A 27,896-nucleotide genomic window follows, 5' to 3' on the forward strand; every position below is an offset into this window, starting at 1 on the left:
TATAAATGCTGTTCATTTTGCCTTATACCAGCCACATCATCACCAAAACTCTAAAGAGTAATTGAATCTCAAGAATTCATCAATTGGCCTCATATTGTTGGCTTAAACATTCTGTGATTTTTTAAATTCAGTCTCATTTGTACACACTAATGGTTTTCTTTCAGTCCTTTTAACCTTTAGATAGAATCTCAAGGTCTTCTTTTTAGAGAATGCTTTATACCAAGAGTCAGCAAACTTTTTTCTATAAACAGCTAGGCAGTAAATATTTTGAACTTTGAGGGCCATATGTTCTCCAAAGGAAATACTCAACCTTGCCATTGTGGTTTAAATGCAACATGTAGATCAATAAACACGGCTGTGTTCCAATAAAACTTTATAAAAACAGGTGGTAGACCAGATTTTGCCACAGACTACAGTTTACCAATCCCTGCTCTATGAAAGTACTTTCATACTTATGCTATCTCTTGCCTTTCCAGGACTTCTCTAACACTGTGTCAACTGTGAGGCTTCTCCTATCCCTGATATATTAATATATAACAAGACTAACACAATTTTAATGAGTTTTAACAGTTTAACCCCTTCCATTTATTTTTTTCAAAATTTTTTTCAGATTGCATTTTTTAAATTTATTTTTTAATTTTACAGTATTGTATTGGTTTTGCCATATATCAACATGCATCTGCCATGGGCGTACACGTGTTCCCCATCCTGAACCCCTCTCCCACCTCCCTCCCCATACCATCCCTCTGGGTCATCCCAGTGCACCAGCCCCAAGCTTCCTGTATCCTGCATCGAACCTGGACTGGTGATTCATTTCTTATATTATACATGTTTTAATGCCATTCTCCCAAATCACCCCCCTCTACAGAGTCCAAAAGACTGTTCTATACATCTGTGTCTCTTTTGCTGTCTCACATACAGGGTTGTTGTTACCATCTTTCTAAATTCCATATATATGTGTTAGTATACTGTATTGGTGTTTTTCTTTCTGGCTTACTTCACTCTGTATAATATGCTCCAGTTTCATCCACCTCCTTAGAACTGATTCAAATGTATTCTTTTTAATGGCTGAGTAATACTCCATTGTGTATATGTACCACAGCTTTCTTATCCATTCATCTGCTGATGGACAAAATAGGCCAAAGAACTAAATAGACATTTCTCCAAAGAAGACATACACATGGCTAACAAACACATAAAAAGATGCTCAACATCACTCATTATCATAGAAATGCAAATCAAAACCACAATGAGGTACCATTTCACGCCAGTCAGAATGGCTGCAATCCAAAAGTCTACAAGCAATAAATGCTGGAGAGGATGTGGAGAAAAGGGAACCCTTTTACACTGTTGGTGGGAATGCAAACTAGTACAGCCACTATGGAGAAGTGTGTGGAGATTCCTTAAAAAACTGGAAATAGAATTGCCATACGACCCAGCAATCCCACTGCTGGGCATACACACCGAGGAAACCAGAATTGAAAGAGACACATGTACCCCAATGTTCATTGCAGCACTGTTTATAATAGCCAGGACATGGAAGCAACCTAGATTGTCCATTTATTAATGTAATTTTTATTAACACCAAAAACATTTTGTATTGAGGGCTTCTGTGGTGGCTCAGATGGTAAAAAAATCTGTCTAGGAAATCCCGTGGACAGAGGAACCTGGTGGACTACAGTCCATGGGGTCACAAAGAGTCGGACACGACTGAGCGATTAACACTTTCACTTTGCCAATTAACAATGTTGTGATAGTTTCAGATGAACAGTGAAGGGATATATTCCCTTCCATTTAATTGTAGATGGCAGGGGTATAATCACAACAGAGAAAGATCAACTAGGGAGGTTGGCAGGTGGCATAAAGCCCCCAAATATGATAGATCATTTTACTAACCATGTTGGTATAAGATCTGAACATCAGGTGTGCAGGGGAAAAAAAAAAACTAGAATTTTTTTTTTTTTTTCTGATCAATGTACCTAGAGTTGATCAGTTAAAAACAAGATCACAAATAACTATACTCAAAAAGGACTGGACACAATCTCATATATCAACTTAGGTGACCATGAAAACTATCAAGTGGACCAATTACATACATTCTCTACTCCCCTACATCAGGATGTGTAAAAAAAATTCTTAGTCTTTCTTATGTACCATAAAGTGTACCAGGTGCTGGGGACACAACAATGAATATGGAGCAGCCCCTCCTCTCATGGTTATTCTAGTCTAGGGGTCAGTACATTTTTCTCTATAAAGAGAGTAATAATAAATATATTTTAGGTCATAGAGTTTCTGTCACAACTACTGAGCTGTGCCATCATAGTATAAAAGCAGTTATAGACAATATGTAAATGAATAGGCATGGTTCTGTTCCAATAAAGCTTTATGGACAAAGAAATGCGAGTTTCATATGATTTTCACATGTTATGAAAGCTTATTTGTCCTTTGTTTCTTTTCCCCAATCATTTAAAAATACATGTTAAAAAACACTCTTCAGTTCAGTTCAGTCACTCAGTCGTGTCCGACTCTGTGACCCCATGAATCGCAGCACGCCAGGCCTCCCTGTCCATCACCATCTCCTGGAGTTCACTCAGACTCATGTCCATCGAGTCGGTGATGCCATCCAGCCATCTCATCCTCTGTCGTCCCCTTCTCCTCCTGCCCCCAATCCCTCCCAGCATCAGAGTCTTTTCCAATGAGTCAACTCTTTATATGAGGTGGCCAAAGTATTGGAGTTTCAGCTTTAGCATCATTCCTTCCAAAGAACTCCCAGGGCTGATCTCCTTTAGAATGGACTGGCTGGATGTCCTTGCAGTCCAAGGGACTCTCAAGAGTCTTCTCCAACACCACAGTTCAAAAGCATCAATTCTTCAGCACTCAGCTTTCTTCACAGTCCAACTCTCGCATCCACACATGACCACTGGAAAAACCATAGCCTTGACTAGACGGACCTTTGTTGGCAAAGTAATGTCTCTGCTTTTGAATATGCTATCTAGGTTGGTCGTAACTTTCCTTCCAAGGAGTAAGCGTCTTTTAATTTCATGGCTACAGTCACCATCTGCAGTGATTTTGGAGCCCCCAAAAATAAAGTCTGACACTGTTTCCCCATCTATTTCCCATGAAGTAATGGGACCAGACCTTATAAGTTAATATTACAACAGTGCACTGAAACTTTACCCATGTGATAACCATGTATTTTCTCTTTCTGTACAATTTTGTAATTTCCAGCATATACAACCTCTTTCTTTCACATGTATTTCCTATTAAAGTCATTCGTAAGAATTATATTGTTTGGTTGCTATCGTGAATGGAATATATTTCTCCTCATAGCTCCTTATTGTTGAGATCTAGTGTTGGTTTCAAATTAAATTTGTGCTTCTTTGGCTTATCTTTTGAACTGGGAATAACACCTTACAATTTCCTCATTAATATTAAATAAAAATGTTTAATACATGTTTATCTATCACTATGAGAGTTAAGATTTTACCTTCTCAAAAATTATCTTTTAACAATTGCAATGTATTGTTATTGTCCAACATTACTGAACTAGATTTGATAGAATTTCATTCATAGGTTTTGCATCAGAATTCACAAACTGGATAGAATGTTCTTTTTGGAGCAGTTTATCAAGCATTAGTATCAGAGTGATGCTACCTTCAAAACGAATGTGAATAACTGCAAGATTTTCAATTGTATAACACTGCTATAGAATTGAATTTGGCTATTCCTAGAAAGTTTGAAAGAACTCACAGATAAATACATCTGACCTTAAGTATTTTTAGAAGTTTCTCTTTGATAATTGTCTTCAATGTTTCTACAATTATAGGTCTATTTAGTTTGCAACTTTTCAGTAATGCTTATAATTTAACATTTTATTAGATCTTTTTAATTTCTCTGAGATTTTCAAATTTATAGTAGTTCAATTTAATAGTGTCCTATGATTTAAGAAATACTTTATTTCTTGTTATACTCCATTTATAATTTAAATTTTTATTTATAATTTATCTTTGTTTTCTTGATTAAATTTGCTAGAGGCTTATCTACTTAATTCATCCCCATTAAAAAAAAGCTTACTCCTTGACTTTGTATTATATTGGATTCTTAGTAACATGATTTCATTTATTTTTAATAATGAAATATTTAAGGTTATGAATTTACTTCTGAACATGGCTCTGAAAGATTTAATAACTCATGATTTCATTTTTGTTATTTTTTATTAGTCTGTCAGGGCTTCTTTGAGTTAATACTTGCATATAAATGTGTTCTGAAATATTCATGTAGTTGAAGACTTCTGTTTATTTATTTTTAAATTTTAATTAATTTATTTTAATTAGAGGCCAAATACTTTACAATATTATAGTGGTTTTGCCATACAATGACATGAATCACCCATGGGTGTACATGTGTTCCCCATCCTAAATGAACTCCCACCTCCCTTCTGATCCCATCCCTCCAGGTCATCCCAGTGCACCAGCCCCAAGCACCCTGTCTCATCCCTCGAACCTGGACTGGTGATCTGTTTCACATATGATAATATTCATGTTTCAATGATATTTTCTCACATCATCCCACCCTCGCCTTCTCCCACAGAGTCCAAAAGACTATTCTATACATCTGTGCCTCTTTTGCTGTCTTGCATATAGGGTTATCATTACCGTCTTTTTAAATTCCATATATATGCATTAGTATACTGTATTGCTGCTTTTCTTTATGACTTACTTCATTCTGTATAATACACTCCAGTTTCATCCACCACATTAGAACTGATTCAAATGTATTCTTTTTAATGGATGAGTAATATTCCATTGTGTATATGTACCACAGCTTTCTTATCCATTCATCTCTGGATGGGCATCTAGGTTGCTTCCATGTCCTGGCTATTATAAACAGTGCTGTGATGAACATTGGGGTACACGTGTCTCTTTCAATTCTGGTTTCCTCAGTGTATATGCCCAGCAGCGGGATTGCTGGGTCATATGGCAATTCTATTTCCAGTTTTTTAAGGAATCTCCACACCGTTCTCCATAGTGGCTGTACTAGTTTGTATCCCCACCAAGAGTGTAAGAGGGTTCCCTTTTCTCCACACCCTCTCCAGCATTTATTGTTTGTAGACTTTTGGATAGCAGCCCTCTGACTGGGGTGAGATGGTACCTCATTGTGGTTTTGATTTCCATTTCCTGATAATGAGTGATGTTGAACATCTTTTTGTGTATTTGTTAGCCATCTGTATGTCTTCTTTGGAGAAATGTTTGTTTAGTTCTTCGGCCCATTTTTTGATTGGGTCGTTTATTTTTCTGGAATTAGCTGCAGGAGTTGCTTGTATATTTTTGAGATTAATTCTTTGTCAGTTGCTTCGTTTGCTATTATTTTCTCCCATTCTGAAGGCTGTCTTTTCACCTTGCTTATAGTTTCATTTGTTGTGCAGAAGCTTTTAAGGTTAATTAGGTCCCATTTGTTTATTTTTGCTTTTATTTCCATTACTCTGGGAGGTGGGTCATAGAGGATCCTGCTGTGATTTATGTCGGGGAGTGTTTTGCTTGTGTTTTCCTCTAGGAGTTTTATAGTTTCTGGTCTTACGTTTAGATCTTTAATTCATTTTGAGTTTATTTTTGTGTATGGTGTTAGAAAGTGTTCTAGTTTCATTCTTTTACAAGTGGTTGACCAGTTTTCCCAGCACCACTTGTTAAAGAGATTGTCTTTAATCCATTGTACATTCTTGCCTCCTTTGTCAAAGATAAGGTGTCCATAGGTGCATGGATTTATCCTGGGCTTTCTATTTTGTTTCATTGATCTATATTTCTATCTTTGTGCCAGTACCATACTGTCTTGATGACTGTAGCTTTGTAGTATAGCCTGAAGTCAGTCAGGTTGATTCCTCCAGTTCCATTCTTCTTTCTCAAGATTCTTTGGCTATTCGAAGTTTTTTGTATTTCCATACAAATTGTGAAATTATTTGATCTAGTTCTCTGAAAAATACCCTTGGTAGCTTGATAGAGATTGCATTGAATCTATAGATTCCTTTGGGTAGTATACACATTTTCACTATGATTCTTCCAATCCAGGAACATGGTATATTTCTCCATCTATCTGTGTCCTCTTTGATTTCTTTCATTAGTGTTTTATAGTTCTCTATATATAGGTCTTTTGTTTCTTTAGGTAGATATCTTCCTAAGTATTTTATTCTTTTCATTGCAATGGTAAATGGAATTGTTTCCTTAATTTCTCTTTCTGTTTTCTCATTGTTAGTGTATAGGAATGCAAGGGATTTCTGTGTGTTAATTTTATATCCTTCAATTTTACTATATTCATTGATTAGGTCTAGTAATTTTCTGGTGGAGTCTTTAGGGTTTTCTATGTAGAGGATCATGTCATCTGCAAACAGTGAGAGTTTTACTTCTTTTCAAATTCGGGTTCCTTTTACTTCTTTTTCTGCTCTGATGGCTGTGGCCAAAACTATGTTGAATAGTAGAGGTGAGAGTGGGCACCCTTGTCTTGTTCCTGACTTTAGGGGAAATGCGTTCAGTTTTTCACCATTGAGGATATTGTTTGCTGTGGGTTTGTCATATATAGCTTTTATTATGTTGAGGTATGTTCCTTCTATGCCTGCTTTCTGGAGGGTTTTTGTCATAAATGGATGTTGACTTTTGTCAAATGCTTTCTCTGCATCTATTGAGATAATCATATGGTTTTTATTTTTCAATTTGTTAATGTGGTGTATTACATTGATTGATTTGTGGATATTGAAGAATCCTTGCATCCCTGAGATAAATCTCACTTGGTCATGATGTATGATCTTTTTAATATGTTGTTGGATTCTGTTTGCTAGAATTTTGTTAAGGATCTTTGCATCTATGTTCATCAGTGATATTGGCCTGTAGTTTTCTTTTTTATGGCATCTTTTTCAGGTTTTGGTATTAGGGTGATGGTGGCCTCATAGAATGAGTTTGGAAGTTTACTTTCCTACGCAATTTTCTGGAAGAGTTTGAGTAGGATAGGTATTATGTCTTCTCTAAATTTTTGGTAGAATTTAGCTGTGAAGCCGTCTGGTCCTGGGCTTTTGTTTGCTGGAAGAGTTCTGATTACAGTTTCAATTTCTGTGCTTGTGATGGGTCTGTTAAGATTTTCTATTTCTTCCTGGTTCAGTTTTGGAAAGTTGTACTTTTCTAAGAATGTGTCCATTTCTTCCAAGTTGTCCATTTATTGGCATATAGTTGCTGATAGTAGTCTCTTATGATCCTTTATATTTCTGTATTGTCTGTTGTGATTTCTCCATTTTCATTTCTAATTTTGTTGATTTGATTCTTCTCCCTTTGTTTCTTGATGAGTCTGGCTAATGGTTTGTCAATTTTATTTATCTTCTCAAAGAACCAGCTTTTAGCTTTGTTGATTTTTGCTATGGTCTCTTGCTTCTTTTGCATTTATTTCTGCCCTAATTTTTAAGACTTCTTTCCTTCTACTAACACTGAATTTCTTCATTTCTTCCTTTGCTAGTTGCTTTAGGTGTAGAGTTAGGTCATTTATTTGATTTTTTATTGTTTCTTGAGGTAAGCCTGTATCTCTATGATCCTTCCCCTTAGCACTGCTTTTACAGTATCCCATAGGTTTGGTTTGTTGCATTTTCATTTTCCTTCATTTCTATGCATATTTTGATTTCTTTTTTGATTTCTTCTGTGATTTGTTGGTTATTCAGAAGCGTGTTGTTTAGCCTCCATATGTTGGAATTTTTAATAGATTTTTTCCTGTAATTGACATCTAATCTTACTGCATTGTTGTCAGAAAAGATGCTTGGAATGATTTCAATTTTTTTTGAATTTACCAAAGCTAGATTTATGGCCCAGAATGTGATTGAACCTGGAGAAGGTTTTGTGTACACTTGAGAAAAAGATGCAATTCATTGTTTTGGGGTGAAATGTCCTATAGATATTAATTAGGTCTAACTGGTCCATTGTATCATTTAAAGTTTGTTTCCTTGTTAATTTTCTGTTTAGTTGATCTATCCATAGGTGTGAAAGGGGTATTAAAGTCTCCCACTATTATTGTGTTATTGTTAATTTCCCCTTTCAAACTTGTTAGCATTTGCCTTACATATTGTGGTGCTCCTATGTTGGGTGCTTATATATTTATAATTGTAATATCTTCTTCTTGGATTGATCCTTTGATCATTATGTAGTGTCCTTCTTTGTCTCTTTTCACGGCCTTTATTTTAAACTCTATTTTATCTGATATGAGTATTGCTACTCCTGCTTTCTTTTCATCTCCATTTGCCTGAAATATCTTTTTCCACCCCTTCACTTTCAGTCTGTATGTGTCTCTTTTTTTTGAGGTGGGTCTCTTGTAGGCAGCATATACAGGGGTCTTGTTTTTGTATCCATTCAGCCAGTCTTTGTCTTTTGGTTGGGGAATTCAACCCATTTACATTTAAGGTAATTATTGATAAGTATGATCCTGTTGCCATTTACTTTGTTGTTTTGGGTTTAGTTTATACACACTTTCTGTGTTTCCTGTCTAGAGAAGATCCTTTAGCATTTGTTAGAGAGCTGGTTTGTTGGTCCTGAATTCTTTCAGCTTTTGCTTGTCTTTAAAGCTTTTGACTTCTCCTTCATATTTGAATGAGATCCTTGCTGGGTATAGTAATCTGGGTTGTATGTTTTTCTCTTTCATCACTTTAAGTATGTCCTGCCATTCCCTTCTGGCTTGAACAGTTTCTACTGAAAGATCAGCTGTTATCCTTATGGGAATCCCCTTGTGTGTTATTTGTTGTTTTTCCCTTGCTACTTTTAATATTTGTTCTTTGTGTTTGATCTTTGTTAATTTGTTTTATATGTGTCTTGGGGTGTTTCACCTTGGGTTTATCCTGTTTGGGACTCTCTAGGTTTCTTGGACTTGGGTGACTATTTCCTTCCCCATTTTAGGGAAGTTTTCAGCTATTATCTCAAGTATTTTCTCATGGCCTTTCTTTTTGTCTTCTTCTTCTGGGACTCTTATGATTCGAATGTCGGGGCATTTCACATTGTCCCAGAGGTCCCTGAGGTTGTCCTCATTTCTTTTCATTCTTTTTTCTTTTTTCCTCTATGCTTCATTTATTTCTACTGTTCTATCTTCTACCTCATTTATCCTATCTTCTGCCTGTGTTTTTCTACTGTTGATTCCCTCCAGAGTGTTTTTGATCTCATTTGTTGCATTATTCATAATTGATCGACTCTTTTTTATTTCTTCTAGGCCCTTGTTACACATTTCTTGCATCTTTTCAATCCTTGTCTCCAGGATATTCATCTGTAACTCTATTTTGTTTTCAAGATTTTGGATCATCTTTACTATCATTATTCTGAATTCTTTTCAGGTAGACTCCCTATCTCCTCCTCTTTTGTTTGGTTTGGTGGGCGTTTATCATATTCCTTTACCTGCTGAGTATTTCTCTGCCTTTTCATCTTGTTTAGATTGCTATGTTTGGGGTGGCTTTATTCTGGTAGTTTGTCATTCCTCTGTATTGTGGAGGTTCCTCCCTGTGGGTTGCATTGGATGAGTAGCTTGTCAAGGTTTTCTGGTTAGGGAAGTTTGCATCGGGTTTCTGGTGGGTGGAACTGGATCTCTTCTCTCTGGAGTGCAATGAAGTGTCCCATAGTGAGTTTTGAGATGTCTATGGGTTTGGTGTGACTTTGGGCAGCCTATATATTGAAGCTCAGGCCTATGTTCCTGTGTTGCTGGAGAATTTGCATGGTATGTCTTGCTCTGGAACTTGTTGGCTCTTGGGTGGCTCTTGGTTTCAGTGTAGGTATGGTGGCTTTTGGATGAGCTCTTATCAGTTAATGTTCCCTGGAGTCAGGAGTTCTCTGGTGTTCTCAGGATTTGGACTTAAGCCTCCTGCCTCTGGTTTTCAGTCTTATTCTTACAGTAGCCTCAAGACTTCTCCATCTATACAGCACCGATGATAAAACATCTAGGTTAATGGTGAAAAGAGGGACACCCAGTAAGGGTGAGGGACAGTGAGGGACACCCAGAGAAGTTCACAGAGTTACATGGAGAAGAGAAGAGGGAAGAGGGAGATAGCAGTGACCAGTAGGAGAAAAGGGGGAATTAAAAGGGGGGAGAACAATCTAGCCAGTAATCAATTCCCTATGTGCTCTCCACAGTCTGGAACCCTCAGAGATGTTCGTGGAGTTACATAGGGAAGAGAACAGGGAGGAAGGAGATAGAGGTGACCAGGTAGAGAAAAGTAGGAATCAAAAGGAGAGAGACAGATCTAGCCAATAATCAGTTCCCTAAGTATTCTCCACAGCCCGGAACACACAAAGAGATTCACATCATTGGGTAGAGAAGAGAAGGGAGAAGGAGGAGATAGAGGTGACCTGGGTGAAAAAAAGGAGAATCAAAAGGGGGAGAGAGTAGTCAACCCAGTAATCACACTCATAAGTAAAAATGGGTACTGAAGTTTGAATTCTTAAAGGTACAAAATTGGTAACAAATACCAAAATGCACAGGTTAAAAATCTAGTATAGAGGTTAGCCTCAAAGATACACTATTAGAAGAACAAAGCAAAATCACAAAAATTATAAGAAATATATATGAAGTTTGCTTTAAAAATAGGGGTTTTTTTTGCAAGGTAATAGTAGGTTATAAAAATGAAAATTAAAGGATTAATAGAGGACTTAAAAGTAAAAAAAAATTTTTAATTAAAATATTATAATAGTAAAAATATATCTAGGAATTTCTCTGGAGCTGTTGAGGGCAGTGTGGGGTCAGTTCAGTTTCAGATAGTTCCTTGTTCCATCTTATACTTCTCAATATCTATAGGCCCCTTCCAATGTATTCAGTGCTAACTAACTACGGGGTTTTAATCTGTTGCTCTTGTCACTTCCAAAGTGGTTCCCTCTGTTTATTTTGGCTTCTTCTGTTTGTAGGTCTCTTCAGTGTCTAATTTCTGCCCTGACATGAGGGGGCGAAAGTAGTCACTTATTTAGGCTCACTTGTTCAGTCGTGCTGTGGGGAGGGAGGAACACTGCAAACAAATATCACTGGCATGTGTGGGGAGTGCTCACAGTGTCTCGGTTGCACTGGGTTTGCCCCCACTCATGGCGTGCGTGTGTGCTTTCCCAGACTACACTGCACAGTCTCCAGGTTGCTCTGCAGGGGAACTTTCTGAGGTAGGCCCTGGGTTGCATGCACTTCCCAGGTCTAAGCCGTTCAGGTTCAGGTTCTCAGGCACTCCACAAAGGCGAAGACTCGGTTGGGCCTGTGTTTTGTGCCCTTCCTAGGTCCGAGCAGCTCAGGCGACCAGGTGCTTGGCAAGCACTCTCCTCCGGGGTGGGGGGGGGGGTTGCATCTTATCACCTCCCCTGTCCCAGCTGCTCAGTTTTCTGGGTGTGCAGAGGGTGCGCCTTCTCAGGTGTGCCGTGTGTCTCTTCTGGGGAGCTGATCTCTGGCTGCGACCCTCCCAGCAGATGTCAACCATCCAGAATCCCAGGTCTTGGTTAGTAACTGGGAGCCTGATCGCAGTTTGGTAGAGGATGCTGTCTCTGGGGCCGAGATTGCCCCTTTCCAGCTCTGGCTGCCCCCCGCATGCCTCCCTGCCTCTGGCGGGGGATGGGCCAGTCCGCAGCCAGCTAGCTCTCCTCTGGTATTGCTCAGTCCTTTGTTCTGAGAGCTGGCCGGGCAGTGCCTTAGGTTAGGGCTTTTTGCGGGATAGTTCTCTCTCTCTCCTCCCTCTCCCTCCCTCCCTCCCTCTCTCTCTCTCTAGACCAGAGTTTGGGTTGCTATCTCACATTAGCTCCCTCAGATTGCCCTCAGGGTATTATTCAGGCCCCATCTGTACCCAACACAGTGCAGCCTGCACGTCCCTGTCCAGCCCCCGCTTGCTGGTGGTTGACGCAAGCGTCTGGGCTACTTCTCTGCTGGGTTGATATCTCACGTTAGCTCCCTCAGATTGCCCTCAGGGTATTATTCAGGCCCCATCTGTACCCAACACAGTGCAGCCTGCACGTCCCTGTCCAGCCCCCGCTTGCTGGTGGTTGACGCAAGTGTCTGGGCTACTTCTCTGCTGGGAGTTGCCATTAGGCACGTAATCTGTGGGTTTTATTTACTTCTTTATTTTTTCCTCACGGTTATGTTACCCTCTGAGTTTCCAAAACTCCCCACAGACTTGCCGGTGAGAGGGTTTCCTGGTGTTTGGAAACTTCTCCTCTTTTAAGACTCCCTTCCCGGGATGGGTCTCCGTCCCTAACTCTTTTGCCTCTCTTTTTGTCTTTTATATTTAGTCCTACCTCCTTTCAAAGAGAATGGGCTGCGTTTCTGGGTGCCTGATGTCCTTTGCCAGCATTCAGAAGTTGTTTTGTGGAATTTGCTCAGCGTTCAAATATTTTTTCAATGAATTTGTGGAGGAGAAAGTGGTCTCCCCGTCCTATTCTTCTGCCATCTCAGGATCACCTCCAAGACTTCTGTTTAAATCTGTTTTCAAGTTTATAAAAGTTTTACAGTATCATCAGAGAACAGAGAAAGTGTGATTTCTACTTGTGAGAATTTGCAAAGGTTTTCTTTGTGGCATATCATATGATCATTTTTTTTTAATTTTAATTTTATTTTTAAAAAAAATCACATGCTCCCCATCCTGAACCCTCCTCCCTCCCAACCTCCCCATACCATCCCCTGGGCCTTCCCAGCGCACCAGCCCCAAGCATCCAGCATCGTGCACTGAACCTGGACTGGCATCTCGTTTCATACATGACATTTCACATGTTTCAATGACATTCTCCCAAATCTTCCCACCCTCTCCCACAGAGTCCATAAGACTGTTCTATACATCAGTGTCTCTTTTGCTGTCTCGTACACAGGTTTTCTAAATTTTCTAAATTCCATATACATGTTAGTATACTGTATTTATGTTTTTCCTTCTGGTTTACTTCACTCTGTATAATAGTCTCAGTTTCATCCACCTCATTAGAACTGATTCAAATGTATTCTTTTTAATGGCTGAGTAATACTCCATTGTGTATATGTACCACAGCTTTCTTATCCATTCATCTGCTGATGGACATCTAGGTTGCTTCCATGTCCTAGCTATTATAAACAGTGCTGCGATGAACATTGGGGTACACGTGTCTCTTTCCCTTCTGGTTTCCTCAGTGTGTATGCCCAGCAGTGGGATTGCTGGATCATAAGGCAGTTCTATTTCCAGTCTTTTAAGGAATCTCCACACTGTTCTCCATAGTGGCTGTACTAATTTGCATTCCACCAACAGTGCAAGAGGGTTCCCTTTTCTCCACACCCTCTCCAGCATTTATTATTTGTAGACTTTTGGATCGCAGCCATTCTGACTGGTGTGAAATGGTACCTCATAGTGGTTTTGATTTGCATTTCTCTGATAAAGAGTGATGTTGAACATCTTTTCAAGTGTTTGTTAGCCATCTGTATGTCTTCTTTGGAGAAATGTCTATTTAGATCTTTGGCCCATTTTTTTGATTGGGTCATTTATTTTTCTGGAGTTGAGCTGTAGGAGTTGCTTGTATATTTTTGAGATTAGTTGTTTGTCGTTTGCTTCATTTGCTATTATTTTCTCCCATTCTGAAGGCTGTCTTTTCACCTTGCTAATAGTTTCCTTTGATGTGCAGAAGCTTTTAAGTTTAATTAGGTCCCATTTGTTTATTTTGCTTTTATTTCCAATATTCTGGGAGGTGGGTCATAGAGGATCCTGCTGTGATGTATGTCAGAGAGTGTTTTGCCTATGTTCTCCTCTAGGAGTTTTATAGTTTCTGATCTTATATTGAGATCTTTAATCCATTTTGAGTTTATTTTTGTATATGGTGTTAGAAAGTGTTCTAGTTTCATTCTTTTACAAGTGGTTGACCAGATTTCCCAGCACCACTTGTTAAAGAGATTGTCTTTAATCCACTGTATATTCTTGCCTCCTTTGTCAAAGATAAGGTGTCCATATGTAATAATGGATTTATCTCTGGGCTTTCTATTTTGTTCCATTGATCTATATTTCTGTCTTTGTGCCAGTACCATACTGCCTTGATAACTGTGGCTTTGTAGTAGAGCCTGAAGTCAGGTAGGTTGATTCCTCCAGTTCCATTTTTCTTTCTCAAGATCGCTTTGGCTATTCGAGGTTTTTGTATTTCCATACAAATTGTGAAATTATTTGTTCTAGCTCTGTGAAGAATACTGTTGGTAGCTTGATAGGGATTGCATTGAATCTATAAATTGCTTTGGGTAGTATACTCATTTTCACTATATTGATTCTTCCAATCCATGAACATGGTATATTTCTCCATCTATTAGTGTCCTCTTTGATTTCTTTCACCAGTGTTTTATAGTTTTTTCTATATATAGGTCTTTAGTTTCTTTAGGTAGATATATTCCTAAGTATTTTATTCTCTTCGTTGCAATGGTGAATGGAATTGTTTCCTTAATTTCTCTTTCTGTTTTCTCATTATTAGTGTATAGGAATGCAAGGGATTTCTGTGTGTTGATTTTATATCCTGCAACTTTACTATAATCATTGATTAGTTCTAGTAATTTTCTGGTGGAGTCTTTAGGGTTTTCTATGTAGAGGATCATGTCATCTGCAAATAGTGAGAGTTTTACTTCTTCTTTTCAATTTGGATTCCTTTTATTTCTTTTTCTGCTCTGATTGCTGTAGCCAAAACTTCCAAAACTATGTTGAATAGTAATGGTGAAAGTGGGCACCCTTGTTTTGTTCCTGACTTTAGAGGAAATGCTTTCAATTTTCACCATTAAGGATAATGTTTGCTGTGGGTTTGTCATATATAAGCTTTTATTATGTTGAGTATGTTCCTTCTATTCCTGCTTTCTGAAGAGTTTTTATCATAAATGGGTGTTGAATTTTGTCAAAGGCTTTCTCTGCATCTATTGAGATAATCATATGGTTTTTGTTTTCAATTTGTTAATGTGGTGTATTACATTGATTGATTTGCGGATATTGAAGAATCCTTGCATCCCTGGGATAAAGCCCACTTGGTCATGGTGTATGATCTTTTTTAATGTGTTGTTGGATTCTGATTGCTAGAATTTTGTTTAGGATTTTTGCATCTATGTTCATCAGTGATATTGGCCTATAGTTTTCTTTTTTTTGTGGCATCTTTGTCAGGTTTTGGTATTAGGGTGATGGTGGCCTCATAGAATGAGTTTGGAAGTTTATCTTCCTCTGCAATTTTCTGGAAGAGTTTGAGCAGGATAGGTGTTAGCTCTTCTCTAAATTTTTGGTGGTAGAATTCAGCTGTGAAGCCGTCTGGACCTGGGCTTTTGTTTGCTGGAAGATTTTTGATTACAGTTTCAATTTCCATGCTTGTGATGGGTCTGTTAAGGTTTTCTATTTCTTCCTGGTCCAGTTTTGGAAAGTTGTACTTTTCTAAGAATTTGTCCATTTCTTCCTCGTTGTCCATTTTATTGGCATATAATTGTTGATAATAGTCTCTTATGATCCTTTGTATTTCTATATTGTCTGTTGTGATCTCTCCACTGTCATTTCTAATTTTATTGATTTGATTTTTCTCCTTTGTTTCTTGATGAGTCTGGCTAATGGTTTGTCAATTTTATTTATCCTTTCAAAGAACCAGCTTTTGGCTTTGTTGATTTTTGCTATGGTCTCTTTTGTTTCTTTTGCATTTATTTCTGCTCTAATTTTTAAGATTTCTTTCCTTCTACTAACCCTGGGGTTCTTCATTTCTTCCTTTTCTAGTTGCTTTAGGTGTAGAGTTAGGTTATTTATTTGACTTTTTTCTTGTTTCTTGAGGTGTGCCTGTATTGCTATGAACTTTCCCCTTAGGACTGCTTTTACCGTGCCCCACAGGTTTTGTGTTGTTGTGTTTTCATTTTCATTCATTTCTATGCAAACTTTGATTTCTTTCTTGATTTCTTCTGTGATTTGTTGGTTATTCAGCAGCGTGTTGTTCAGCCTCCATATGTTGGAATTTTTAATAGTTTTTCTCTTGTAGTTGAGATCTAATCTTACTGCATTGTGGTCAGAAAAGATGCTTGGAATGATTTCTATTTTTTTTGAATTTACCAAGGCTAGCTTTATGGCCCAGGATGTGATCTATCCTGGAGAAGGTTCCATGTGCACTTGAGAAAAAGGTGAAATTCATTGTTTTGGGATGAAATGTCCTATAGATATCAATTAGGTCTAACTGGTCTATTGTATCGTTTAAAGTTTGTGTTTCCTTGTTACTTTTCTGTTTAGTTGATCTATCCATAGGTGTGAGTGGGGTATTAAAGTCTCCCACTATTATTGTGTTATTGTTAATGTCTCCTTTCATACTTGTTAGCATTTGTCTTACATACTGCGGTGCTCCCATGTTGGGTGCATATATATTTATAATTGTTATATCTTCTTCTTGGATTGATCCTTTGATCATTATGTAGTGACCATCTTTGTCTCTTTTCACAGCCTTTGTTTTAAAGTCTATTTTATCTGATATGAGTATTGCTACTCCTGCTTTCTTTTGGTCCCTATTTGCATGGAAAATCTTTTTCCAGCCCTTCACTTTCAGTCTGTATGTGTCGCCTGTTTTGAGGTGGGTCTCCTGTAGACAACATATGTAGGGTCTTGTTTTTGTATCCATTCAGCCAGTCTTTGTCTTTTTGGTTGGGGCATTCAACCCATTTACGTTTAAGGTAATTACTGATAAGTATGATCCGTTGCCATTTACTTTATTGTTTGGGGTTCAATTTATACACCATTTTTGTGTTTCCTGTCTAGAGAATATCCTTTAGTATTTGTTGTAGAGCTGGTTTGGTGGTGCAGAATTCTCTCAGCTTTTGCTTATCTGAGAAGCTTTTGATTTCTCCTTCATACTTGAATGAAATCCTTGCTGGGTACAATAATCTGGGCTGTAGGTTATTTTCTTTCATCATTTTAAGTATGTCTTGCCATTCCCTCCTGGCTTGAAGAGTTTCTATTGAAAGATCAGCTGTTATCCTTATGGGAATCCCTTGTGTGTTATTTGTTGTTTTTCCCTTGCTGCTTTTAATATTTGTTCTTTGTGTTTGATCTTTGTTAATTTGAGTAATATGTGTCTTGGGGTGTTTCACCTTGGGTTTATCCTGTTTGGGATTCTCTGGGTTTCTTGGACTTGGGTGATTATTTCCTTCCCCAGTTTAGGAAGTTTTCAACTATTATCTCCTCAAGTATTTTCTCATGGTCTTTCTTTTTGTCTTCTTCTTCTCTGGTACCCCTATGATTCGAATGTTGTAGTGTTTAATATTATCCTGGAGGTCTCTGAGATTGTCCTCATTTCTTTTAATTCGTTTTTCTTTTATTCTCTCTGATTCATTTATTTCTACCATTCTATCTTCTAATTCACTAATCCTATCTTCTGCCTCTGTTATTCTACTATTTGTTTGCCTCCAGAGTGTTTTTAATTTCATTTATTGCATTATTCATTGTATATTGACTCTTTTTATTTCTTCTAGGTCCTTGTTAAACCTTTCTTGCATCTTCTCAATCCTTGTCTCCAAGCTATTTATCTGTGATTCCATTTTAATTTCTAGATTTTGGATCAATTTCACTATCATTATTCGGAATTCTTTATCAGGTAGATTCCTATCTCTTCCTCTTTTGTTTGGTTTGGTGGGCATTTATCCTGTTCCTTTATCTGCTGGCTATTCCTCTGTCTCTTCATCTTGTTTAAATTGCTGAGTATGGGGTGTCCTTTCTGTATTCTGGCAGTTTGTGGAGTTCTCTTTATTGTGGCTATTCCTCACTGTGTGTGGGTTTGTACAGGTGGCTTGTCAAGGTTTCCTGGTTAGGGAAGCTTGTGTCAGTGTTCTGATGGGTGGAACTGTATTTCTTCTCTTTGTTCAGTCGCTGCTGTGGGGAGGGAGGGAGGGATGCTGCAAGCAAATAACACTGGCGTCTTCTCGCAGTGCCTCAGCCACACTGGGTCTGCCCCGCTCACTGCGCGTGTAGCCTCCCTGCCCACACTGCTCGGGCTCTAGGTTGTTCCGCCGGGGAACAGTCCGAGGCTGGCCCTGGGTTGCATGTACCTCCCAGGTCCAAGCCGCTCAGGTTCAGGCACTCGGATAGTCCTCAGAGGCGCAGACTCAGTTGGGCCTGAGTATTGTGCTCTTCCCAGGTCCGAGCAGCTCAAGTGATGAGGTGTTTGGCGGCGCCAATGCTGCGACTTATCGCCTCCCGCCACTTTCGGTTATCTGGGCGCAAAACCGGCGCACCTTCTTAGGCAGATGTTAACCGTCCAGACCCCAAGAAGTTTTAGTTAGCAAAGCCTGCTTACAGTTTTATAGATAATGTCTCTCTGGGGCTGCGATTGCCCCCTTCCGGCTCTGGCTGCCTATCACCGGAGGGGAAGGTCTGCAGCCGGCTATCTCTGTTCAATTCTTTGTTCCGTCTGCGGGCCTGGCGGTCTTAGGTTGGGGCTGGCTTTTCGCGTAGTAGATATCCCACAGTCTGGTTTGTTAGCCCAAATTATTTCGCTCAGATAGTGCTCAGGTATTCAGGCCAGATTCTTACTCTAAGCGATGCAGCCCGCTCTCTCCCTGCCCCCGCTTGTTAATGGCGCCTGCAGGCGTCTGCGCTTCTTCTCCACTGGGGAGTTACCGTAGGACTCGCAATCTTCGAGTTTTAATTGTTTATTTATTTTTTCTTCCTGTTATGTTGCCTCTGTGCTTCCAAAGCTCGGCACAGATTCGGCAGTGAGAAGGTTTCCTGGTGTTTGGAAACTTCTCTCTTTTAAGACTCCCTTCCCGGGACGGAGCTCCGTCCCTCCCTCTTTGTCTCTTTTTTTGTCTTTTATATTTTTTCCTACCTCCTTTCAAAGAGTTGGATTGCTTTTCTGGGTGCCTGATGTCCTCTGCGGGCATTCAGAAGTTGTTTTAATGGAATTTACTCGACGTTTAAATGCTCTTTTGATGAATTTGTGGGGGAGAAAGTGTTCTCCCTGTCCTACTCCTCCGCCATCTTGGCTCCTCCCCCCATATGATCATTTTTAAATGTTATCAGAATATTTGAAAACACTGTCCATAAAATGTAATTTTTGACATTAATTTGGCCTTATGAATTATGGTTTTAAAGTCCTTGAAATATATATTTTAGGTCTACTTTATCTGTTATAGCTAAATTATGGTAAAGTCTCCCATATAGACATTTTTATAATTTTTCTTCTTGTTTTGCAGGTTATTTTCTTCATATATTTAGGTACTTCTTTTTTCCAAAAAATGGTTCATGAATACAAATCCTTAACATAGCTTGCATTTTCTATCAATGTAAAATGAATCTGTTGGGACAATTATGATTATATAGTTATTGGTCTTGTTTTTTTCCATAAATATATAAGTGACATGATTAGATGTCTATTTGGAGAATGGAATGATTGGAAGAAGGTGAGACTAAAGGATGAGAAGCCAGTGAGATTATTACAATGGTCCAGATAAGAAATGGGACTTCCATGGTAGCTCAGCTGGTAAAGAATCTGCCCGCAATGCAGGAGACACTGGTTCAACTCGTGGGTCAGGAAGGTGCCCTGGAGAAAGGATAGGCTACCCATTCCAGTATCCTTGGGCTTCCCTCGTGGCTCAGGTGGTAAAGAATCTGCCTGCAATGCAGGAGACCTGGGTCCGATTCCTTGGTTGGGAAGATCCCCTGGAGAAGGGCATCACAACCCACTCCAGTATTCTTGCCTGGAGAATCCCCATGGACAGAGGAGCCTGGCAGGCTACAGTCCATGGGGTCACAAAGAGTCAGACATGACTGAGTGACTAAGCCAGCACAGATAATAAATTATGAACAACTGGATTAAGTTAAGAGCGACAGAGAGGCTTCCAGCAAGTAGAATACTCAAGACTTGGTATAACTTGAATTGAAGTGGGTTGAGGCAAGAGAGGAGCACTGAGGGCAACACCTAGATTTCTGACTTCATTAACCATTATCTAAAATGCAATATAGGAGGAAGAGCTGGGCTGGCTTTTCAGAATAAGCCATTTCCTAAAGTTCCTCCTTTATATCCATCCCCAAAACTCACGTCTGGACTTAAACCTCAGTGCTGAATCTTTGTCAGTTGATTGTTTTACTCAAACAAAGACTTTCCACCTTAGTATAAAATACTAGGGTAAATATTAAATTTCAAGGAGATATTTCATTTATGTGCCAAGAGCTCTTTCATAAATTAGAAGAATAACTTCGACTAAGGAAAAGAAGGAATAAATGTCCTAAAGCATCCCCAGGGTAGTACATAGGTGAAAGTGAAGTTTTCCACAAGAGGGCAGCATCGCCTAATAAATTATGTTACTGAAAGCTTCTTCCAACAGGGGTTGAAAGGAGGCTGAAAGGATAGAAAATGTAGGCTTAGGGAGCCATAGGACCTGCCACACCATGAAAACCAAAGGGTCCCACCATTTCCAAGGCCATAATTATAGCTATTCCAAGTGACTAGCAGTGGCAGATGTCACCACAGCAGGGAGAATGAAGACATAAAACTCATCAATGGAGGATAAGTGATTGACACACCTGAAAACTCTCATTCTTATGACTGGATCAGAAGCCACTGCTGCAGATCATGTCTATACTCTTTCTAAGTGTTGATATCTCTGTATAACCAGTATTTCACAAGGGTCTTTATTTCCTGTCAGATCTTTTTATTCCTAATGGTTTCCCAGCAAATCTTGTCTCTGAAGGTTAGTTTGCAAAGCACAATACAGTTTGTTGCTCTCCTTATTTCATAATGGTGGTTGGTTACTCCAATTATGCTTCCTTTATATCCTAGGGAAAGGAGTGGGGCTGAAGTTCAGAGAACCCATTATGATAAAGGCATTTTACATAAATTGCTTCATTTAATCATCACAATAATGCTATTACATAGGAACTATTATTTCCCATGTGACAGAACAAGGAAACAGCATACATGTGTCTGTCTGACTCCAAAATGACACAGAGAGGGAAGCAGAGGATGGGACTAATTGAGATAGCAGCATTGAAAGATATACATTACCATAGTCAAATAGATAATCAGTGGGAATTTGCTGTATGATGCATGCAGCTCAAATCTGATGCTCTGTGACAAACTAAGAGGGCTGGGATGGGGTGGGAGGTGGGGGGGGGAGGTTCAAGAGGGAGGGAACATATGTATACTTATAGCTGATTCATGTTGTTGTATGGCGGAAACCAACACAATATTGTAAAGCAATTATCCTCTAATTAAAAATAAATTAAAAAAAAACTTTCAAATTCACCAAGCTGCTCCTTCAAGAAGCCTTATTTAAAACCTAAATCATGACCTATCCAAGACAGTGACAGTGTGTCTAGTGTATAAGACATTATTTTACACATTACTTTTTACCTAGGTACATGGACATGCATATATGCTAAGTTGCTTTAGCAACTTTTGTCTAGCTCTTTGCGACCTCATGGACTGTAGCCCATTAGGTTCCTCTGTCCATGAAATTCCAGGCAAGAACATTGGAGTGGGTTGCCATGCTCTCTTCCAAGGGATCTTCCCGACCCAGGGATCGAACCTGCATCTCTTATGTCTCCTGCACTGGCCAGTAGGTTTTTACCATTAGTGCCACCAGGTACATGAGCAGGCATGGCTTAATCTTAAGGACCAGCAGGCTTTAATAATATAATAAATCAGTGGGATCCTATATATTTTCATCTTTACTAACTGAGATCATTTGGACATAGAGCAGGAGAAAAATGGAGGAAATAAACAATGGCTTGGTTTACTAAGGGTCTGGTGGTCCCAGTCACTGAGATCAGGAGCTTGTGAGAAGAAGATGATGTATTAGGTTTTGAGCATGTTTTGTGTGAAATGCTTCTGAGAAATCTAAGTATAAATGTCCAGTAGGAAGTTGGCCACAGGGGTCTGGGGCATAAGAGATATAGTCATCAACATATAGATGATAGTTGAAACTCGGGGATCAGGTGAGATTTTTCCATGGTATATTAATGAAAATAGAAAGGATAGAACTAGGGGAAACACCAGCATTTAAAAGGGATGGGCAGAGGAAGAGCAGGTGGTAGAGGAACCTCATTTAGAAAATGAACAGAGAGGTAGAAATAGAAAGCAATAGAATATCTTGAAAGCAAGAAAGTAAAGTTTCACAAAGAAGGGCATAATCCAGAGCAACAACGTCACATTCCAAATGTAAGTTATATACAATGAAGACTGGAAATAACCCATTGACTTTGACAACTAGGAGGTTTCATATATACATACATACATTTATATATACACACACACATACATGTGTGTGTGTGTGTGTGTGTGCATGTGTGTGTATATAAAGAGAGAGAGAGAAAGAGAGCAGTTTCAGTGGACTTCTGGGGGTCAAATTCAGACTGCACCGGGTGGAAAGCTAAATGGTAAGTAAGAGGAAACAGTGAGTATAGACTCTCCTTCTGGATATGAATTAAAAGAAGATGGGGCAGAAGCCAGAAGGGGAAGTATGACTGCAGGAAGACACTTAAATTTTTTTCTAATAAAAATAATTAAGATGGAAAAGCTTGGGGACATGTATAAGATAAAGGAAACACACAGAAGGGGAGAAGTATGAACTCCAGTAGTACAAAACAAATATACAGCAGCAAAATGAAAGGGAGACCAATGGAAACCTCACCAATAGGCAGATGCTTTGACAACAATAGAATGACTGTCCTTATTTTCCTCCTCCTTATGCCACTGTGTGTGTGCTTAGTCACTCAGTCATGTCCGAATCTTTGCAACCCCATGGACTGTAGCCCACCAGGCTCCTCTGTCCATGGGGATTCTCCAGGCAAGAATACTGGAGTGGGTTGCCATACCCTTCTCCAGGGGATCTTCCTGACCTGGGAATCAAACTGGGGTCTCCTGCATTGCAGGCGGATTCTTTACCAGTTGAGCTACCAGGGAAGCCCCTGGTATGCCACTCTACTTACCTGGAAAGCTTTTCCCCTCCTGATGGTTTCTTATCAAATTCTACCCATCTTTTAGTTAAGATTTCACCTTCTCAATGAAATCTTACTCTAATCATCTCTTCTGAAGTGCCTTTTCTTTCTCTTGAACTCTAACAGCAATTTCGGTCAGCAATTCATTTGACAATCACCCTTATCTTCTGGAATCTCCTTTATGGTTTTCTTAAAAAATGTATTGCTAATTAATTTGTCATACGTGTGTCTTTTCTACCCTGTTAGACTGCATACTCCTCAAGGGCAGGCTTCTCATCTTAGACTTTGCCACAGCCTCCAGAGGGCCTACCATGCTGGGAATAGGGTCTCTTTAAATATATGTGTTTCAGCAGTGGCAGCTTCATGTGAAGGAGTAGATGGAAAAACAGTAGTTCAGATAGGTCCTTGGTGTGTAATGAGTCATTTAGTTCTCTCAAAGGCAAATAAGGATTCTTAAGTCCTACAGAGGTAAAATAAATTTATCCAAGATAACATGGGTAGCATGTGACAGTACTAGGATTTGAACCAAAGGCCCTTTCTCTTATGCCATTCTGCTTCAGTTGTCTGCAAAATTCTGTTCATGTGAAACACCTCTTTCCTTGATATTGATAGACATACCTCTATTGAGGCTTTATTACCAACCAAGCGGTTTCAGTGACCCTTGTACTTTACAGCAAATCTCCCTGTACCTTACCTCCTGACAATCAGCTTGAGGGTCCGGAAGGAGCCTTTGATGAGGATGAGAGCCTCTTGGCGGGAGCCGTACAATGGAGTGCCATTGATATTCACCAGCTCATCACCAGTCCTCATCTTCTGGGACAAGGCTGCCTTGCCTCCATCTTCGATCTGTATTGTAGAGAACAAAATAGAAAGCAGGTGGTGAGGTGACTCCTTCCCCAAAATTCTACTTCCTGGCTCCTCCCAACCTCTGAGCCACAAGAAGTCCTGGGGGATGACACCAAGATGCTCGAAAGAACAGCTAAGAAGCTGGTCACAGTCCATTATTTACTGAAAGCAAAGCCTGGGCATGCCCTCAAGGGAGAAGGCACCACAGATACAATGCAATATCTGCCCTGGAGGAATCCACAGTCCATTTGGGGAGACATGTGATTCCAAATAACAAAATGATATTTTAAGAAACCTCAGTGTGTGAGCATAGAGTAGCAATCCGTGAAAACAAATTAGGGCCAGAAGAACTAGGCTCAAAATGACTTTTGGCAAGTTTTTTTCTCTCAGTAGGCTCTGAAGTCTGACAAACTTGAGCATGAGTCTTGGCTCTAGTATTTCCTAGCTGTGTGACCCCAAGGAAGTTACCTAACATCTCCATGTATCAATGGCCCCAAATGAGAAATACAGAAAATAAGCGTCCCTACTTCACAGGGCCATTAGTATATGAAATGTCTGGGGGCAGTAAGTTCTCAATGAATGTGAGCTCTGATTATTGCAGCAAGGGGGTTGACTCTGAAGACTTTGAAGGTGGCTTCCAGCTCAACCTTCTGTGAATGGAATCGTAAAATATACAAAGGTCATTTATCAATACCTCTTCAACAAGCGCCTAGCACAGTGCTTCCAGTGTCTGTCACACAGTGGGCACTGGGCAAAACGGGAATATAGGTATTAACTGTTCCACCACAGCCTACAGAATTTCCATTGGTCAAGGGCAATCTTGGCAGGAATGTGGTGAGGCTGGGAGGTGGGCATTGAAACCAAAGGAAGAACTAACAGCCACTGGAGTAGGTGAAAGCAAAGCAGAATGTCCCCTAAGGATCCTTATTTACATCTACCTTTGTATGTAACATTTTTTCTATCACAGAGGTGAGTTCTACCTATGGGAACATTAATTCCATCCTGGTGATAGGAGTCATCTCATCCATCCTTTAATCTATTCTAAAGTTTTTGGTTAATTTTTGGTAAAGTTTTTGTATGCAAGGGACAACATGCTAACTGCTAAAGATACAGAAATGAATGAGGCACACATAGCTCCCAGATTCAGGGGTGGATTACCATCTAAAGTTCATACGTCCATGGAGATGGGCGGGTGAAAACAGGTCCAACCTATGAATGGAATCAAGAAGAGATGTTTGTTTGTTTGTTTGTTTGTTTCTCTCGGGGGCAAGAAAAAGTTGAAGATGATTAAACCATATAATTATTAGGGAAAGTCAGGTTCGAAACTGGACAACTAAGGACTGGTTTTTGCTGCAGGTATTTTTACATTTCTTGTTCCAATCTTTCTTTCAGTCTTTTATAGCATCGCTCCAATCTATCCCCATACTGTGTAAGTTAGAATATTGATGAGCTTTTGGTTGGCCGGCTCATGTGCAGTTTGGCAGATGAGACCTCCTGAGCTCAGAGAAAAATGTTAATTCAGGATTTAAAAAATCCCATCAAATAAACTGAAGTTCTGACTTAAATCACAGACTGTTATTAAATTTATTGCTGCTAATCCAACATTTTTTTAAATTAACCTTTGTCTGACAAATCATAGGTTAGCCAAGTGACATTGAATATATATATACCTTTGTCTAGTACCTGGGCCACCACTTAAGACAAAACAAGCCAATATTGGTAAATGGGGAACAACTCTCAGCAAATTAATTAGGATCTCTTATTTCCATTGTCATCATTATTATTACTTCACAGTCACTGCTGCCAAAAAAAGAAAAAGAAGCAAAATGCTATATTTGAATGTCAGAAGTTCTATGTGAATGACTCATTCCTTTGGCATCCATGGAAAGTTATTAGGCAGGATTTTCAACAGGCATTAGTTATCGGAAAGGGCTTCCTTAGGCTAACAAAGAACCATAAACAGGAGTCTAACTAATGAATACTAATAGATTTTTCCTGTTGATGTACATTAGTCTTAATTTACTCTACCTATTTTTAAATTCATATAACTCAATTATCCATATTACCATTAACCATAGCAAGTCTTTCCTTCAGTATGTATTGATATTAAGTACCACCTCGGGTTTATTAAGCACTTTGTTACATCAACAAGATTTGTTTATTCTAGATGAGAAAATGAAAGGGGGGTACCTCTTAAACCAAAATGCTTAATTATGGCTGCATCAAAAGCTCAGGCATTTTTCATTCCCTACTGCCACTCTGCCTGCCACCATCTGAATCCTTGCAGGGACTCTTTCTTGGAATGTAGCCTCAAGCCAATTGTTCATGCCACTTTTTCTGTTTCATGCCCTTTCTCAGTCATCAGCAGCATCATCTTCAGAACATGAATAATAATAATTCCATTTTAGCCCAAGTGTGAGGATTTGCAGACAACAAACCAGAAAATTATGAGCATTCAGCACAACCCCAAAGTACAGACAGGGCCAGATCAGGAAATGAAACTCCATTTGGTTCAAGAGCCCTTGGACTATACTCCAAACTAGCTCCTTCCCGGACCCAGGGAATTCACTGAGCTATACAACAGATTCCTTCTTACTCCTCCTGACTTTTGGATTCTAGTAAAAAGTATTGCTCACTGGTCTTCCTTCTCCTTCCTCCACCTCTATATTCATGGGATCCAGCATGTTTTCCATTTATTGTTTGGCATCCTGACAACCAGTTCTCCAGGTCAATGGCTCAACCACATATTTGTTTATATAAAAGATAAAGCAGCTGTTCATTTTTTCTAGCAAGGAAAAACAATGAAAAGGAAAGAGAAGGGAAAGAAGAAGAAAGGGAGAAAAAATAATATGTATATTCTTCTATAAAAGATATTGTTTTTCCCTTCCTACAGTGCAACTTATAACTGGTTGGGGTACAGGAGAGGTGTGAATCAACAAACATGTTTGGAATAACATGTTCTGCTTGAGGGGCTGTATAGCATCATTTGATGCTATCCATTCAATATGGCTAGTCAATTTTCCAGCTCTTCCTGAATCAGCCCTTCAGGGTTTCTTTCTTTCTTTCATTTGAAGTGTGGTGAATTCTCAGATTGTACCCATACACACTGGAATGTCAGTAATAAACACACATCTTTACAAAGCCCAGTGTAAACAATGGTTAACTTATGTGTCACTTTGGAATATTTAAGTGATCATTGGGCTAGCAGTGAGTGGCTCAAATAATTGAAAACTGATTGCATAGTCAAATGGCCAAAAGCTGGCTGGTGTTTGGAAAGTTGGGAAGGGATGACAGACCTTGTGTGTGTGTGTGTGTGTGTGTGTGTGTGTTCACTCAGTTGTGGCTGACTCTTTGCGACCTTATGGACTGTAGCCTACTAGGCTCCTCTGTCCATAGGATCTCCCAGACAAGAATTCTGAAGTGGGGCTGCCATTTCCTCCTCCAGGCCATCTCCCTGACCCAGGGATTGAACTTGTGTCTCCTGCATCTTTTGCATCGACAGGTGGATTCTTTACCACTGAGCCACCGGGGAAGCCTGGTTGACGTTGGACAAGTCTCTTTCCCCTCCTTTGGCCTCTTCTACCCTTATTGGTTAAAAAGTGGGGGGTCTGACTAGATGACCTCTGAGGACCTGTGGATCTCTGACATTCAGTGACCTGTGTACAGTTAGCAAAGTCATGCATTATCATTCTGCTGACACAGATAATCCCACTGTGTTTTGCCTTCACTCATGTTTCACTCCTATGAAACTGACTAATCAACATCCATCTCTCATTTCCCTGTGGTCTTTATCCATTGTTTCAGAGTGGTCCATCAAGGTTGGAACATTTGTAAAAGCACAGCTGGGACACTGAGAGAAATAGACTCTTGAAGCCCTATTTTGTGCTAATGAGCTGGTGAACTGGAAATTTTTGATGAATCCATGAAGCATGAAGTGCTCTAATATCTGTCAACAAAGTGACAAATTGGCTTCTTGAGAGTAAAGACAAACAAAATGGACTTAACAGTATTTACTGGCTTTCTAGTAGCTTTTATATTAAACAAAAGATATTAGCAGATACTTGGGCTTCCCGGGGGGTGGTAAAGAATCTCCCTGCCAATGCAGGAGATGAGGGTTCCACTCCTAAATCAGGAAGATCCCCTGGAGTAAGAAATGGCAACC

At 39.4% G+C, this 27,896-nt stretch overlaps 1 protein-coding gene across 4 annotated transcripts in view; it reads right to left on the bottom strand.

Annotated features, from left to right (window-relative positions):
- Positions 1 to 27,896, bottom strand: part of SHROOM4 (shroom family member 4) — a 268,730-nt gene that overhangs the window by 112,683 nt on the left and 128,151 nt on the right. For 3 of the 4 annotated variants that reach the window (XM_070366161.1, XM_070366164.1, XM_070366162.1), the window contains one exon: positions 23,583 to 23,734. In XM_070366161.1, coding sequence (XP_070222262.1) covers positions 23,583 to 23,734 — 152 coding nt within the window. Of the gene's footprint in view, positions 1 to 23,582; positions 23,735 to 24,892; positions 24,911 to 27,896 lie in introns of those variants that run through there. The other variant, XM_070366163.1, reaches the window with a different exon arrangement.

The sequence above is a fragment of the Bos mutus genome, chromosome X (assembly GCF_027580195.1).
Source record: "Bos mutus isolate GX-2022 chromosome X, NWIPB_WYAK_1.1, whole genome shotgun sequence".
NCBI classification, from domain to species: domain Eukaryota; kingdom Metazoa; phylum Chordata; class Mammalia; order Artiodactyla; family Bovidae; genus Bos; species Bos mutus.